General features: G+C 28.1%; 1 protein-coding gene across 1 annotated transcript; it reads left to right on the forward strand.

Annotated features, from left to right (window-relative positions):
• The first annotated feature begins 5,735 nt into the window (after window positions 1-5,735).
• Window positions 5,736-13,365, forward strand: LOC114310308 (protein trichome birefringence-like 39). The gene is made up of 5 exons (XM_028256257.2): window positions 5,736-6,156; window positions 6,245-6,416; window positions 11,324-11,499; window positions 11,618-11,776; window positions 12,950-13,365. Exons 1-5 carry the CDS (start codon window positions 5,855-5,857, stop codon window positions 13,239-13,241), a joined length of 1,101 nt encoding a protein of 366 aa, XP_028112058.2. The 5' UTR covers window positions 5,736-5,854; the 3' UTR covers window positions 13,242-13,365.
• Window positions 13,366-15,306: the final 1,941 nt, after the last annotated feature.

Raw genomic sequence — 15,306 nt, forward strand, 5'->3', positions numbered from 1 at the left:
ATTTAAACATTTAAACATTTGTACATCAACATGTTTATTAAATTATTCAACATCTGTACATCAACATGTATATTTATTTAACATCTATTAAATTATGTTTTAATACATCCACATTTGATTACATCTACATTTGTTAATTGTTAATTACATCAACATTTGTTAATTGTTTAAACATAATCTGTACATCAAAATAATTTCAATGTTAATTGTTTAAATAAAAATTTAAACATTTAACCATTAGTATGTTTAATTTCAACAATAAATTTTTATTTGTTTAAATAAAAATAATCTATACCAGTCAAATTTTTTTATCAATATTAGTATGTTTAAATATCTTTAAACAAAATTTAACCATTAGTATGTTTAATGTTTACTAAAAATAATTAAAATATTAAAGATATGTTTAATATTGCTATTACATAGTAAACAATTGAAAAAGGGTAAAATAGTCTTTTGTTCATTTATCCTATCCAGTCCGTCCAACCAAACGTTGGATTCACTCAAAATAGTCCTATCCAGACATCTAATCCCATGAAAAAACAAACACAGGATACATATCCAATCCGACCAAATGGTCCGGGGGATTTACAGTCCCAGGACTCAAGTCCGATGGATTCTAATCCCTCATTTTCCAGTTCGTCCAATCAAACACACCCATATGTATATGTAGGATAACTCTATCTCAAGAACATGTGGGACATAAAGCTCAGGTTCAGCTCATGATTGGGATTATCCTGAGCTTGTTGAAATAAAATTAAAATCTCAACTAAAATAAAATTTATATAATTTTAGTAAATTAAAAGTTCAATTTATTCAATTTATTTAATTAAAAGTTTAATTTATTTAAAAGTTCAAATTAAAATAAAATTAAAAAATCTCAACTAAAAATTAAAATAAATTTATATATTTTTTATTGATGTTCTATTTATTTCATTTTTTAAAAGTTTTAATAACAAATTAAATAAAATAGGATACACATTAGATTCAATAAAATAGTCCAATCTAAACATCTAATCACATGACTAAACAAATATAGAATTTAATAGAATAGTTCAATCTAGACATCCAATCGCATGACTAAACAAATAGTTTGAGGACAACGTATCCAGGACTAACAATCCGGTAGATTTCAATCTCCCTTATCCAATCCTGCCAAACAAACATACCCTTACGCTGTGTTTAGTTGAGGGATTTGGGAAAGAATTTGAAAAGAAAAATGAAAAATATATGTGAAACTAGGTTAAGAGATTTGGGAAGGGATTTAGAAAGTGAAATGGGGGATTAGAATCCATCGGACTTGAGTCCTGGGACTGTGAATTCCATAGACTATTTGGTTGGATTGGATATGTATCCTGTGTTTGTTTTTTCATGGGATTAGATGTCTAGAAAGGACTATTTTTAGTGAATCCAACGTTTGGTTGGACGGACTGGATAAGATAAATGAACAAAAGACTATTTTACTCTTTTTCAATTGTTTACTAAGTAATAGCAATATTAAACATATCTTTAATATTTTAATATTTTTAGCTAGATTAAATAAAAATTTATTTTATTTTATTTTTTACACAATTAAATAAATTTATTTTTTTAAAAATAAATAAATAAATAAATAAAATATCAATAAAAATACATATTATTTTTTAATTAAAATTTTAAATAAATTTGTTTTTAAAAATAATAATAATCAAACAATGAAATTAAATAAAACATCTATTAAATTTAAATAATGAAATTAAATAAAATATAAACAAAATTTTAAAATAAAACATCAATAAAATATCTATAAAAAATTATTTTAAAAAATTAAATAAATAAAACATCAATAAAAAGTTAAATAAAATTATTTTATTTTTAAATTGAGACATTTAAATTTTATTGAATTTTATTAAATATAATACATAATTAAATAGTAGAGGGTCAAAATGGTCATTTTGACCACCTAATCCCAACAGTGGATAGTCCCCTAAAAACTGTCCCATACCCCCCCTAGGACACAATAGTCCCCCATATGGGGGATAAGGAGTCCGACCGGACATGGAGTCCGACGGACTTAAAAAAAATTAAACGGCGGATAAGGAGCACTATTTGGATTACAATCCAAATAGTGGATAGTCTCCCTTCTAATCCGGCAAATCAAACACGCCCTATATGTAGGATGACTCTATCTCAAGAAGATGTGGGACATAAAGCTCAGGTTAAGTTCATGATTGGGATTATCCTGAGCTTATTGAAATAAAATTAAAATCTCAACTAAAATAAAATTTATATAATTTTAGTAAATTAAAAGTTCAATTTATTCAATTTATTTAATTAAAAGTTTAATTTATTTAAAAGTTCAAATTAAAATAAAATTAAAAAATCTCAACTAAAAATTAAAATAAATTTATATAATTTTTATTGATGTTCTATTTATTTCATTTTTTTAAAAGTTCTAATAAAAAATTAAATAAAATAGGACACACATTAGATTCAATAGAATAGTCCAATCTAAACATCTAATCACATGACTAAACAAACATAGGATTTAATAGAATAGTTCAATCTAGACATCCAATCGCATGACTAAACAAATAGTCTGAGGACAATGTATCCAGGACTAACAATCCGGTAGATTTCAATCTCCCTTATCCAATCCTTCCAAACAAACATACCCTTACGCTGTGTTTAGTTGAGGGATTTGAGAAAGAATTTGAAAAGAAAAATGAAAAATATGTGTGAAACTAGGTTAGGAGATTTGGGAAGGGATTTAGAAAGTGAAAGGGAAAGGGTATGTGAAATTATGTGAAATGTAAGTATATTTTATTTATATTTTACCTGCCTTTTCTTTTTCTATTTTTAATTTTTTTTTTTCAAATTCTCTAATCAAATACAGTATTAATGTTTTAGATGATTGACTGGACATGATTTATTACATGATAGTAACGTAGTATATTGATTAATTCTTTATAGTTGCTCGTTAATGCCTTCATACGAACACCTTCATATCAGAGTGTCAATTTCGTGAGACCATGCAATGGGAGGTTGGGGACAAAAGTATTAAGGTAACATGTTTTTTAAAAGAGGTAGGGTAGTTATTGTAACTTGTCTCGTTCTCTAATAGATGAGTTATTATAATAGTTATTTTAATTAAAAAATAAAAAAATTAAAAAAATTAAACTAGTTATATTTAAAGAAACATTCAGAGGCTTTGTAAATCATTTGTGTAGATAAATAGACAAAATAAAAAGTAAGGTTAAGCACAAAGATAAAAAGAATAAATAAAATAGTTAGATAAAATAAAGAGAAATGGAAAAAATAGAGAAATATGAATGAAATAAATTTTTTTTAATATTTATTTTTAAATTTTTATTTAAATTCATAATTCAATTACAACATGGCCTAATTTGGGAACTTGGTTAAAAGTCAAAAATTAACTTTTAGCCTATTTTGAGTTGCATCACCTCTCTACTTTTTTACACGTTTTAAAAAAAAAAATTTAATTTTTAACCTACTTCTCAAAATATTATATAATTTTAGTTTTCTTTTCTGTTTTTTGGCCACAACAATTCGTCCAATTATTGAATCAAATTACAGGGACGATTGGCTTTTTAGAGCATCATTAGCCTCACCAAAATAGTAAAAAGATAATATAGCTAGCAAATTATAAAATTCTTGCTCCATCGGTCTTAACAAATTATTTCTAAATTAGCTTTTGGTTGAATTTGTTACAGTACCTTTGTTGAGGTACTATTCATTAGTTATTCAATAGTTTATTATTTTTTTGAGACAAGTTAATATATTTTTAATTATGTTTTTCACCCACCGGACGTTCTCCTCTACGCCCACTCGGATGTCCTTGCAGAGAAAGAATTTTGTTGAATTTTGGCCTGATCGATCGACCGGCCCTCAGTGGATTTGCCTCCTTTGGCTGCCGCTGCTCTGGTACACTTAAAAAAAAAAAAATTTGAAAAAGATAAAAGAATAAAAAATAATATTTTAATAAAATAGAATTTTAGAATAGAGTTTGATAGAACAACAATGATAGAGACCACTAATTTGGTGGCTCTAAACCCATCACTAATGAGGTGGAAAAGCAAAAAAAAAAAAAAAAAAAATAGACACAACACATACTGTGACAGTGGATGGGACCCACTGCCACATCATTAGTGATAGCTCTAATTAGAGCTCCCACTCATTTTCCTTGATAGAATATGTACATAAAAAAAGAGGTTAGTTGAAATATAAAAGTAAATTTTAAATTATAGTTTAATTCAAAATTTACTAAAACTCATGTAGATGCTCTTAGGGTGTCATTGTACAGAAAAGAATTCATCCAAATCTATCTCCATCCAAACCCACATGCTCTACGGTAATTCAAATTCATCCAAGATTAATTCACAACTCATGCCAGAAATTGAAAATGACTTTGACGCACAGCCCGTGCGCTCGCTCTCTCTCTCTCTCTCGCTCTCTCTCTCTCTCTCTCTCTCTCTCTCTCTCATACTACAGATAAATTATACTTTTTACCGTTATATTTTAATTTAAATTTCACTCAGTTTCAATGTATTTTGTGTAAACAGTTATTAATTTCTTTTGAGTCCAACTATAAATTTAGAATCATTTATCTAGAATTTATTTAGAAATAAGAATTAATTGTTCAAATTCATTTCATTACACTTTATTAATTTAATCTCTATTACACAAATAGATTCTAGGTAAGTCTAGGTTCCTAAATTTTTTTTATATATTTATTTTACTATACAAAAAAATTGTTAATTTTGACACCGACAGATAGATTATATTAAAATTGAACATAAGAATTTAATGATCAAATTATTCAAACAAACAATATGAATCAAAATAAGATTTAAGTCAAGCTATAAGAATTAAGGCCTTGTTTAGGAATAAATGATTTTAATCGAAAAGTAAAGAAATCTACTATAATTTATCAAATTAATCTCTTTATTTTTTTTTTCATTTTTTTGTAAAAAGTCAATTATCAAACCAGTTCTAAAAGTGTAATTTAGCATAACATTATAGGACAAATTATACAGAAATGAGACAATCACAAAATAATTACACTACATATGAAAATTTGTATACTACAATTCTAAATACTTGCATCAGGAATTGGTTTGCACCGTACAAAAAAAATAAAAAAATAATCCTGACACCACAAAAAATGCAATTTCCCCTATTGACCCCGCTACGTAGCTCGATACTCGGTGGCTTGAATTTGGCTTTCTTTTTTCCTGTGTTTTTGTTGCAAAAGGAAGAAGAAAATAAGGGAGAAGAAGAAGAAGGGTGGAGAAGAAGAAGAAGAGTGGGTCTGCAGATCGGGAGGAGGAAGAAGGAGAAGTGGAGGGGAGGGAGCCATGAAAATCGGGCTGGAGGAGGAGGCGGGGCTGCGTGGGACCGCGACGGAGGAGGAAGAAGAAGGACTGGAGGGGAGCTGCGACGACGGCGGGGAGCTGCGACGACCTCTCCTCTCTCTTTCTCCCTCTCTCCTCCTCTTCCCCTCTCTTCTCTTTCGAGCCATTTTTTGAGTCAATTTCTCGAGCTACCAATCTTTTTCCTTTCCCCTATATTATCTGAGCTGTCTGTGCGTTATATGAATGAGTAATGCTACATATATTCACATATTTAATTTATAAATTTATTTATAATGATGTGATAAAATAAAATCTTTAATCATTAAATGTGTAATTAATCAAAATTAACCCATACCATAAGATATCATTATTGATAGAAGTGTGAGAGTCTTTTTTTAATCTCAAACTTTTTCCTTTCCTTATATGAACCAAGACATTTCCAGACTACTTTTTCTTCACTTCGACAGGGGCAGCCCTTTTCTTCAACCATCACGAAATCCAAGATGGGGTTTCAGTTAGAAGCTGTGATTCTGTCTCTGCTTCTGTATGTGTTTCTGTTTGCAGACCAAACAAAGGCTGAGCAATTCATCACTAATGCTACCACTAGTTCCATAGATAGGAACAGTGGTGGTGGTTGCAATATTTTCAGAGGCAAATGGGTATACGATGCATCATACCCTCTTCCATACGACTACTCTCTAAGCTGTCCCTTCATTGATCCTGAATTCAATTGTCAAAAGTACGGTAGACCTGATAAATTGTACCTCAAATACAGGTGGCAACCCTTCTCATGTCACCTACCAAGGTACTCTCTCTCCTCTAACTCTCTCTCTCTCTGAATACACACTCACTCTTTCTCTCTCTAAAATGGGTAATGCATAAAAATGGTGTAGGTTTAATGGGTTGGAGTTTTTGGAGAGGTGGAGGGGGAAGAAGATCATGTTTGTGGGTGACTCACTGAGTTTGAACATGTGGGAGTCTTTGAGTTGTATGATACATGCTTGGGTCCCAAGGGCTAAGACCACATTCTTCAAGAAAGGTTCCATTAGTTCAGTTACATTTGAGGTCAGTTTGGCTTCTACCCAATTTTCTTCACCTCAGTTTGATTATCAAAAATCAAAAAAACATTTTGCTGGTAGAATGCATGCATGTATTCTCTATTTCATTTTTGGTAATTTATTTTTCTCACTTTTTAATTTTTGGAATTTGTAAAAACAATATGGGACTTGAACCTTAACAATAAAATTCATGATCTAAAGGACACATATAATTATAAAGTTGGTCGTTTTGCATCTTAATTTTAGTTGTATACATTTGAATTCTAATCCAATGTTTTAGGTTATCCTATCTTCTTTGTTTTCTTTTTCAATTTTTTTTTTTTTTATTTTTTATAAGAAAAAAAATTGATTTTCTTATCTAGTTGTGAAGCAATGGTATAAGTCATTATGCATGTTTGGAACTTTTAAGTTATATTTTGAACTATTTTACATGAATTCTTCTAAATTTGTGAAATACTAGACAGTAATATGCTTGATTAGAGATGTTCACTCAACAAGTATGTATAAGTGTAGTCAAATTTACTAATACATAAGCTTTTTAATTTGTATATTTTATTTTATCTTTGAAAAGTAACAAATTTTTTTAAAAAAATATGAATATAGGTGTGTTTTGGTATTCTTGACATGAAAATTAGAAAAATCTGATATTTAGACACATTCTCATACCTCGATGAAACCTATATTATATTGATTTCTACGAAATTTAAAATAAAAAAAAATGGACAAATTACACCAATGGCTCTATATTTTAGAGTTTGTGTTATTTTGGTCAATGACCTTTCAATCATAATATATTTGATCTTAAATTTTGTATTTTGTTCCAAATAAGAAAAATTTCATTTCAAGGGCAAAGTCATTAATTGAATAAAATATAAATTAGGTTGATAAAAATAAATGTCAAAAAGTTATTTTTGAATTAAAAAAAATTATTCGTACCCACTAAAAATAAAATTACATAAAAATGATAAATCTTTTACATTTTTATATTTTTTACCAAATTAATTTTTAGTATGTGTTTGGATGATAATCATGTAATAGGTGGTTGTTTTTATTGATATTCTTAGATGGTTACCATGTAATAGATGTTTTTTTTTTATTATTGATATTTTAAGATAATTATTATGTAATGAATGATTATTAAGTTTTTAATGTATAAACGATATGTTTAATATATAAAATATTTTTAATTTTGAATTTTTTGATTTAATGGATTGGTTTAATAATGATATCAAAATTGTCTCCATATTTGACTTTTGAAAACAGAGAAACTTTAATGAAAATAAATATCAAAATTTTAATTTTAATTTAAAAAAATTATTCTACCCTCCCAAAAGATAAAAATATATAAAAATGAGTTGTATGACGACTTTGTCCTTGAAATGAATTGTTTGCAAAAGAAACATTTTTTTATTGTCCTTATTTAAAATAAGATTCAAAATTTAGGATCAAATGTATCATAATTAAAAAGTCATGAACTAAAGTGACAAAAACTCCAAACTATGAGGACTGTTAGTATAATTCACTTTAAAAAATTACAATAATTTTCACAATTTTAATATAATCATACTGATCTTATTTTTAATAAGGTTAAAACAAATGTAAATAGTGTGTAAATACATGAATAATTAAAATAAAATATTAATATTAATATAAAAATTATGGCAATATTATTTATTCATCTATAAAATTATTAATTTCATGCGGTTGAACTCATAATTAAGGGATTAAACAAATCAAAATAAATCTAGGAAATGTGACTGTAAAGTTTAAGCAATGTGTATTGTCGTAAATGAAAATAAATCTTGGAAAATAGATTCCAAAGTTAATTAAGAAATGTGTCAGGTTATTGTCGTGGTCATGGATTCATAATCATCCATTAATTAATCAAAAACCAATCATTGAAATTTTTCTGAAAAATATAAGAGTTTAAGGGCAATTAATGATTTTGTCATTACTTTTAGGAAGAAGGCAGCTTGAAAATGACTTGATAAATTATGGGCCAATTATTCATTTATTGACAGTGATATCATCACGTTACAAATTGATTTGAATCATTTACTATTGGATTTTGTCTTATGATAAAATAAATTTTAATTTTTTTATTTTGTTTAATTAAATTTTAATATTTTAATTTATTTTTAATTTAAATTATTTATTTATTTTTATTAAGTAAAATTGTCAAAAAAATATATTTTAGTCGAAAGTATACAAAAAATATATTTTTTTAACAATTTTATTTAACGAAATATATGAATAATTTAGATTAAATTAAATTAAAATGTTAGAATTTAAATTGACAAAATAAAAAATTTAATATTTAAGTTGTTACAATGAATTCTTTTTTGATAATTTTTCATTTATTTTGTGACTATGAGTTCTCTATTTTTCTCTCCCACACTATCCCAATGATGTGACAAACAATACTAATTAATCAATTCTTTTCAAACTATTCTCTCTCTTTTCAAAATTATTTGTCACATTATTAGAATTAAAAGATTTACATTGCTCTATTTATAAATAGACGATATACTCTTTAATTTTAAATTCTTTTTTCAAGTACATCAAAAAAATAAAAATTTAATCAAATTTTTTTAAGGCCTCGTTTGGAAACAGGCTAATTTAGTAACTTTTTGGTTAATTGGCTAAAAAGGTAGGTAAAAAAAACTTGTATGTTTGGGATGACTTTTTGACTAATTACGAAAAGCTGTGCAAAAAGTAGAGAGAAGCCGTAATTGTTGACTTTTTGGTATGATTAATTGGCTAATTAGCTAATTTAGTAACTTTTTGACTAATTGACTAAAAAGGTAGCATCCCAAACGAGGCCTAATACAACGAAAAATAAATCTAATTAAGTTTTTTTTTTTGTTAATTTTTTTTATACACGTACACCGAACAATAAAAGTGTAATAAAATTTTATTTTATTTTTCCATTTATAATTTTGGGATGGCATTGAACGGAGAGGAATTTAATGATTTTGTCATTTTACGTGGAAATTGACATTGGAAAACTGTACCACTTTTCTCATTAAGGGAAATAGAGGGGCCGGGGGGGACACATTGCCCATAATAGACCATACATTGTACGGATTTGCAAGCTTTGTCTGGATAACTAATGCATGGATCACATTATTCACCCTTCTTTTCTTTTTTCTTTTCTTTTTTTTTTTTTTTTTCAGAGCTACAAATAGTTTAGGAGTTATGTGACGGGTGTTAAATTAGTATATTTTTTTTTATTTTTTTATGAAAAATATAAAATATAAGTTAAAATTAGAGTGATATAATAGAGAAATAATATGAGTCAAATATAAAATAATATGACTTAAATAAAATAATGTATTAAAATAATATGTATTATTTTAGTAAATACCAAACAAATCTTTGGAGTTGAGGTAAATTTTATATAGTTTGAATTTGACTCATTTATATCAATTATGTTGGAAAATCTTATTTGGGAACTAGTTATTTTAATAATTTTTTAATTAAAATATTAAATAAAAATTTAATATATTGAGGTTGATTTTTTTATTTTTATAAAAAGATAGGAAAAATGTAAAAAAAAAAAAAACTTTAAATTTTTTGTATAAATTATCAATTTTTTATTTTATTTTAATAATTTTTTAACTTTTAAACTAAAATATTAACGTACCCATAAAAAAAAGTTCAACTCAATAATCACACTGACTTGACTTATGAAAATTATTCTACATGTGCATATATAGGCACTATTGGCAAGTGAGTTTTGGGATTTTTTTTAACTAAAATTTACACTCACAGAAAAAAAAGTTAAAATAATTATTACGATAAAATATCACATTAGACTGATAATCATTTTACTTTTTTTCTCACAAATATCATATCAAACTATAAAAAAATCCAACATTCTTCTCAAACATAAAAATTTTAGTCTACTAAATAATCAAAAACAAAAATAATCTACTAAAATAGCCAATTTCCCAAACGAGATCATAATATATTTTTATATTATTTAATATATAAATAATAAAAAATTAAACTTATTCAAGTTTAAACTCAACTCAATTAATGGGGCAAAAAATCTGACTGTATCTCGTTTGTATACATCTTGTACTCTATCACCAGTGAAGAGCTGGAAGGCCCAAAACGCTGAGGTAGAGAATAAGCAACACCACAAGTTTTTTTTCCTTTAAATTTTTTTTCTAATTTTTTTTAACATCATGTGATGGAAGTTAGCTAAAAAATTGATTTATTGGCTAAAATAAGACTACAAAAGATTAATATTAAAAGTTAGTTTATTTGACACATTTATAATTGTTTTAGCTTTTTTACTGACTTTTTAGAATGACAAAAGTAGTTTTTTTTTTTTTTGTGGGAAATGAGTGTCAAATAAGTTGAGGTATTTTTAGCAAAATAGTTGTACAAATAATTTTTTTAACCAATAAGTTAAGTATTTAGCCACAACCAAACAAAGACTACAAATTGTGCCCTATGAATTTGGCAATCTCTTATGTTACATGGATCTTGTATGTAAGTCGGATGTGAACTTGTGTTTTAAATATTGGGTTCATTTAATTTTTATGTCTAAAGACAATGTTATAATTTAATTTTTTTTTACTTACTTTCATTCATTTACGATAAAATGATCTAATTTTGTATGCATAGAATGAGAGTCTAATGCATTGTTTCATAAGAAATTCTTTTACTCAAACTCATTTGTTGGCTGAATGTGTAACTTGACATATTTGGAACATATACATATCAAATTCCCTAACTCAACAAACTCAAGTGAACATTTCACCAATTTAAAAAATTTCATGTTAGATTGGCAATCTCGTAAGGTATTTAATAATTTCTTAAATAAATATGTTAAACTGATTATTAGTTGTATGACATTTTTATCCCTCAAAAGTAAAAAAAAAAAGTAAAGTTTGTATGCAGAATTATGGAGTGAAATTATTTCTATATCGGACACCGTATCTAGTAGACATGGTAAATGAAAAGGCGGGTCGGGTTCTGAAATTGGACTCAATCCAACAAGGCAACGCATGGAGAGGAATGGACATCCTCATCTTCAACTCCTGGCATTGGTGGACACACACAGGAAATTCTCAACCGTAAGATTCATGTCTTTTTCTTTTAATATCATATTACCCAATGTTTTCTAGTTTTTTTTATAACCTCTCAAATTCATTTACTAATTTTGGATTTATAATCTTATAAATTGGATTGTAGATGGGACTATATGCAAGAAGGGAACAAATTATACAAAGATATGAATCGTCTAATTGCTTACTATAAAGGGTTAACCACATGGGGTAGATGGATCAACCAAAACGTTGACACTTCAAAAACCAGAGTTTTTTTTCAGGGGATTTCTCCCACCCATTATGAGTAAGAATTCTCCTCTTCCAATCATTCTACTACTTTTGTTTTTTCTCCTTCACCTGAATTAGTGTAACTTTGTCATGCTTTTTAATTTTTCTAAAATATTTCAGAATATGATAACATTGTTATAAAACCTAACCTAAATTGCTTCAAATAACTGTCATAATTTTTTTACCACACTTCAAATATATATACATATATACACGTGTATTAGTATATAACTACCAAGCACACATGAACTGACAATTTATGGTTTTAATGCAATTTTATTTTATTTTTTAATATAAAATGCTTGAATCAGCATGCTTGGTTAGAGTTTTCCAAAAACTCTTTTCAGAAAATTTTATTTTCTTGTTTTTTGTATTTTTTTGTTTTTACTGAATTTTTTTTAATATTTTAAGTAATTTTTTCGACTTTTTAGACATACCTAACATAAATATACCTAAAAAATAAAAAATTTGTGAAAGAAACCTTTTAAAAATTCACTAAATACCAAAAATATAAAAAAAAATACTAGAATTCCATACATATTTTGTATTTTTATGTATTTATTAATTTTTAAAAATATTTTTTCACAATTTTTTTACTTTTTAGATACATCTAAGTAAGGTGCATCTAAAAAAGTAAAAAAAATATTTAAAATTTTAAAAATATTCACTAAAAACAAAAAAATACGAAAATCAAAAAACTCAATTTTCAAAAAATTTAATCCAAAAAACTCAAACCAAACACACTGACACTAAGAATCCTTTCTCTTTTTTATTTGTTAGGGATGTGACTTGTGTGGTTGATTGGATTCTCGTACATAGTTAAATGCTCGGTTGATATGAGTTTAGGATATTTGTAAATTCTCTCTAAGGAATAGACCTAATAGATAAGATACTTCTTTATAAGGCTTAATGTGATTGAATCATATAAGGCAGTATGCAACTTCGTCTTTAATTTGTTCTGTTTCTATGGATTAAATATATATATATATATATATATCCTATTGATTGATAAAATAAATAATTACTTTCGAGAACAGAATTTTCCTTGACTCATGGCATCGAAAATTTGGCATCTCCACACCGAGTTATGTTTTTACTTGTGTTAATTTAGGATCCGATTTCAAAGACTATGGGAATACAAACTGATTGACTTAATTAATTTAGGGACTAATTTGTGTTGTGAAAGCAGAGGCAGGGATTGGAATAAACCATCAAAGTCATGCTATGGAGAGAAGAACCCATTTTTTGGTACAAGGTACCATGCAGGCACACCTATGGCTACAGTTATTGTCAACAATGTCTTGAGCCGGATTAAGAAACCCGTTTATTTGCTCGACATCACAACTCTCTCACAACAACGCAAGGATGCACACCCAACAGTCTATGGCGGCCGCCATAGTGGCACAGATTGCAGTCACTGGTGTCTTCCCGGGTTACCAGATACTTGGAACCAGCTTCTGTATGCAGCTCTGAGTAATTGAATTGATATGTATTGCAATTATTTTAGCTCAATTGACTACAAATATCATTATTTCGATGGTAGTAATTTGTTCTAATTTCCATTTGACTGTGACTCAATAAAAAGGTTATGCTTCTATTGTAAAAGCAACCATTACTTGGATAAACAACCTCTGAAAAGTCATTGTAGGGGCATACTTCAGGCAACAAATTCATCAGTCTGCAAAAGCTAACCTATACAAAACTATTCACACCACAAACAATAGCCAAAAGAAAACGTAAGTAATTAAGATACCTCATTACTAATAAACGTGTCATATTCGTATGTTGATTTTGAAAAATGCTTGAGAGTTACTTTATCCATTTTAAAAATTATTCCTAATGATATATTTGATAAGTATCAAATTTTAATCTGTTAAATATTTTATTATGTGGGGTTTAACCTTAATGCCATATTATTAGAGATCATGCAGAGGTGATAAATTAGGTGGATGTAATATTGTTATTTTATTTTTAATTTAAAAATTCAAATCAATATAATAATTATACACTATACATTTTTAAAAAGAAGTAAAATTAAAAAATCTAACGCGCTAATCTAATTGAAGACTTTCCACCCTCATTATTTATTTATTTATTTATTTATTTTTATCTTCAAATGTTAGTTGTTAGTTGTTAGATTAGCATCTATGAAAAAAAATCTCTCCACTCTTGACAAAGCACCTAAGTGCTTGCATATTGAACCCATGACCTTTTTGAGACTAAATCCTAAGAAAGACATGATGACCAATTAGAATAGGCCTAGTTGGTTAAAGAGCTTTCATGCTGTAGTGGGGACTATGTTAAAGAGCTTCCACCCTCATGTTAAAGAGCCTTCATGCTGTAGTGGGGAGGGGACTCTGCAACGCATATAGAGAGTAAGGGACTGCTTGGCAAGTTGAAAAAACAACCTGAAAGTAAAAAAAAAAAAAAAAAAATTAAAAAGTCAAATATTCGTTTTCATTCGCTCTATTTTTTACATAATTTTTTTGTAAAAAATTAAAAAATCATTTCAAATATATTAATTATTTAATCTCATATTTTAGTCAAAAAAATTTAAAAACCATGTTGCCAAACTATCACTAACTAGTATATGAATATATGCTACCTTCAGTAGATTTTTATTTTATTTATTTATTTATTTATTTCAAGATATTAGCTTGTTAGTAAAGTTAGAATACGATTAAAGGAATCGTTCTCTATCAATTCGAACCCCTGACTTTCTCCTCACTACATTTTAAGATGTGACTACAAGATCACTGGACCAAACTCAAAGTCTTTAAACCTAAGATGGCATAAATTATCTAATAGATAATAGTAGGGCTGGGCATAGGGTTATCCGACCCGCCCAAGCCGCCCTACCGGATCCGAACCGCACGCGTGAGGGCGGTTTCGCAAACACATTAGGGTAGGGTGCAGTTTAGATTTTATATAAATTTCGGGTTGTGGGTTCGAACCGCACCCGCCCAACCCGCCCGCATTAATAATAATAATAATAATAATTATTATTATTATTATTTTTTTGTCCCTCTTTCAAATTTGACCGTTCATCTCACCTCACACACCTCATCTATAACAAACAAAACAAAAAAACCCTAATGATCTATCTACCTCTCAAACTAAAAAACACGATTCTCTCTCCCTTACTCTCTCATCTCATCACTGTCTTTCTCACTCTCGTTGTTCATCTTCTGCACCGATCGTCTCACTGTGAGCCGATCTCTAAGCCTGTGATGGGGAAGGTGGTGGTGTGCGCGGCGGCGATATGCGCGGCTGCGGTGTGCGCTGAGGCGGTGTTGGTGGTGCGCCACCGCTTGAAGTGCTCAGGATGGTGGTCGCAGGCGGTGGTGATAATGAAGGAGTTCGAGGAGAAGTGTGGAACCCCTCTTTTGAAGCTGAGGCAGATTGCCGACGCCATGATTGTGGACATGCACGCAGGTCTTGCATCCGAAGGTGGAAGCAAGCTTAAGATGATAATCAGCTATGTCCACAATCTCCCCACCGGGTATGGATTCATGTTTATATAAATCTATTTACATATTCAAATCA

This window comes from Camellia sinensis, chromosome 8 (assembly GCF_055761805.1).
Source record: "Camellia sinensis isolate YWXY chromosome 8, ASM5576180v1, whole genome shotgun sequence".
Lineage (NCBI taxonomy): Eukaryota > Viridiplantae > Streptophyta > Magnoliopsida > Ericales > Theaceae > Camellia > Camellia sinensis.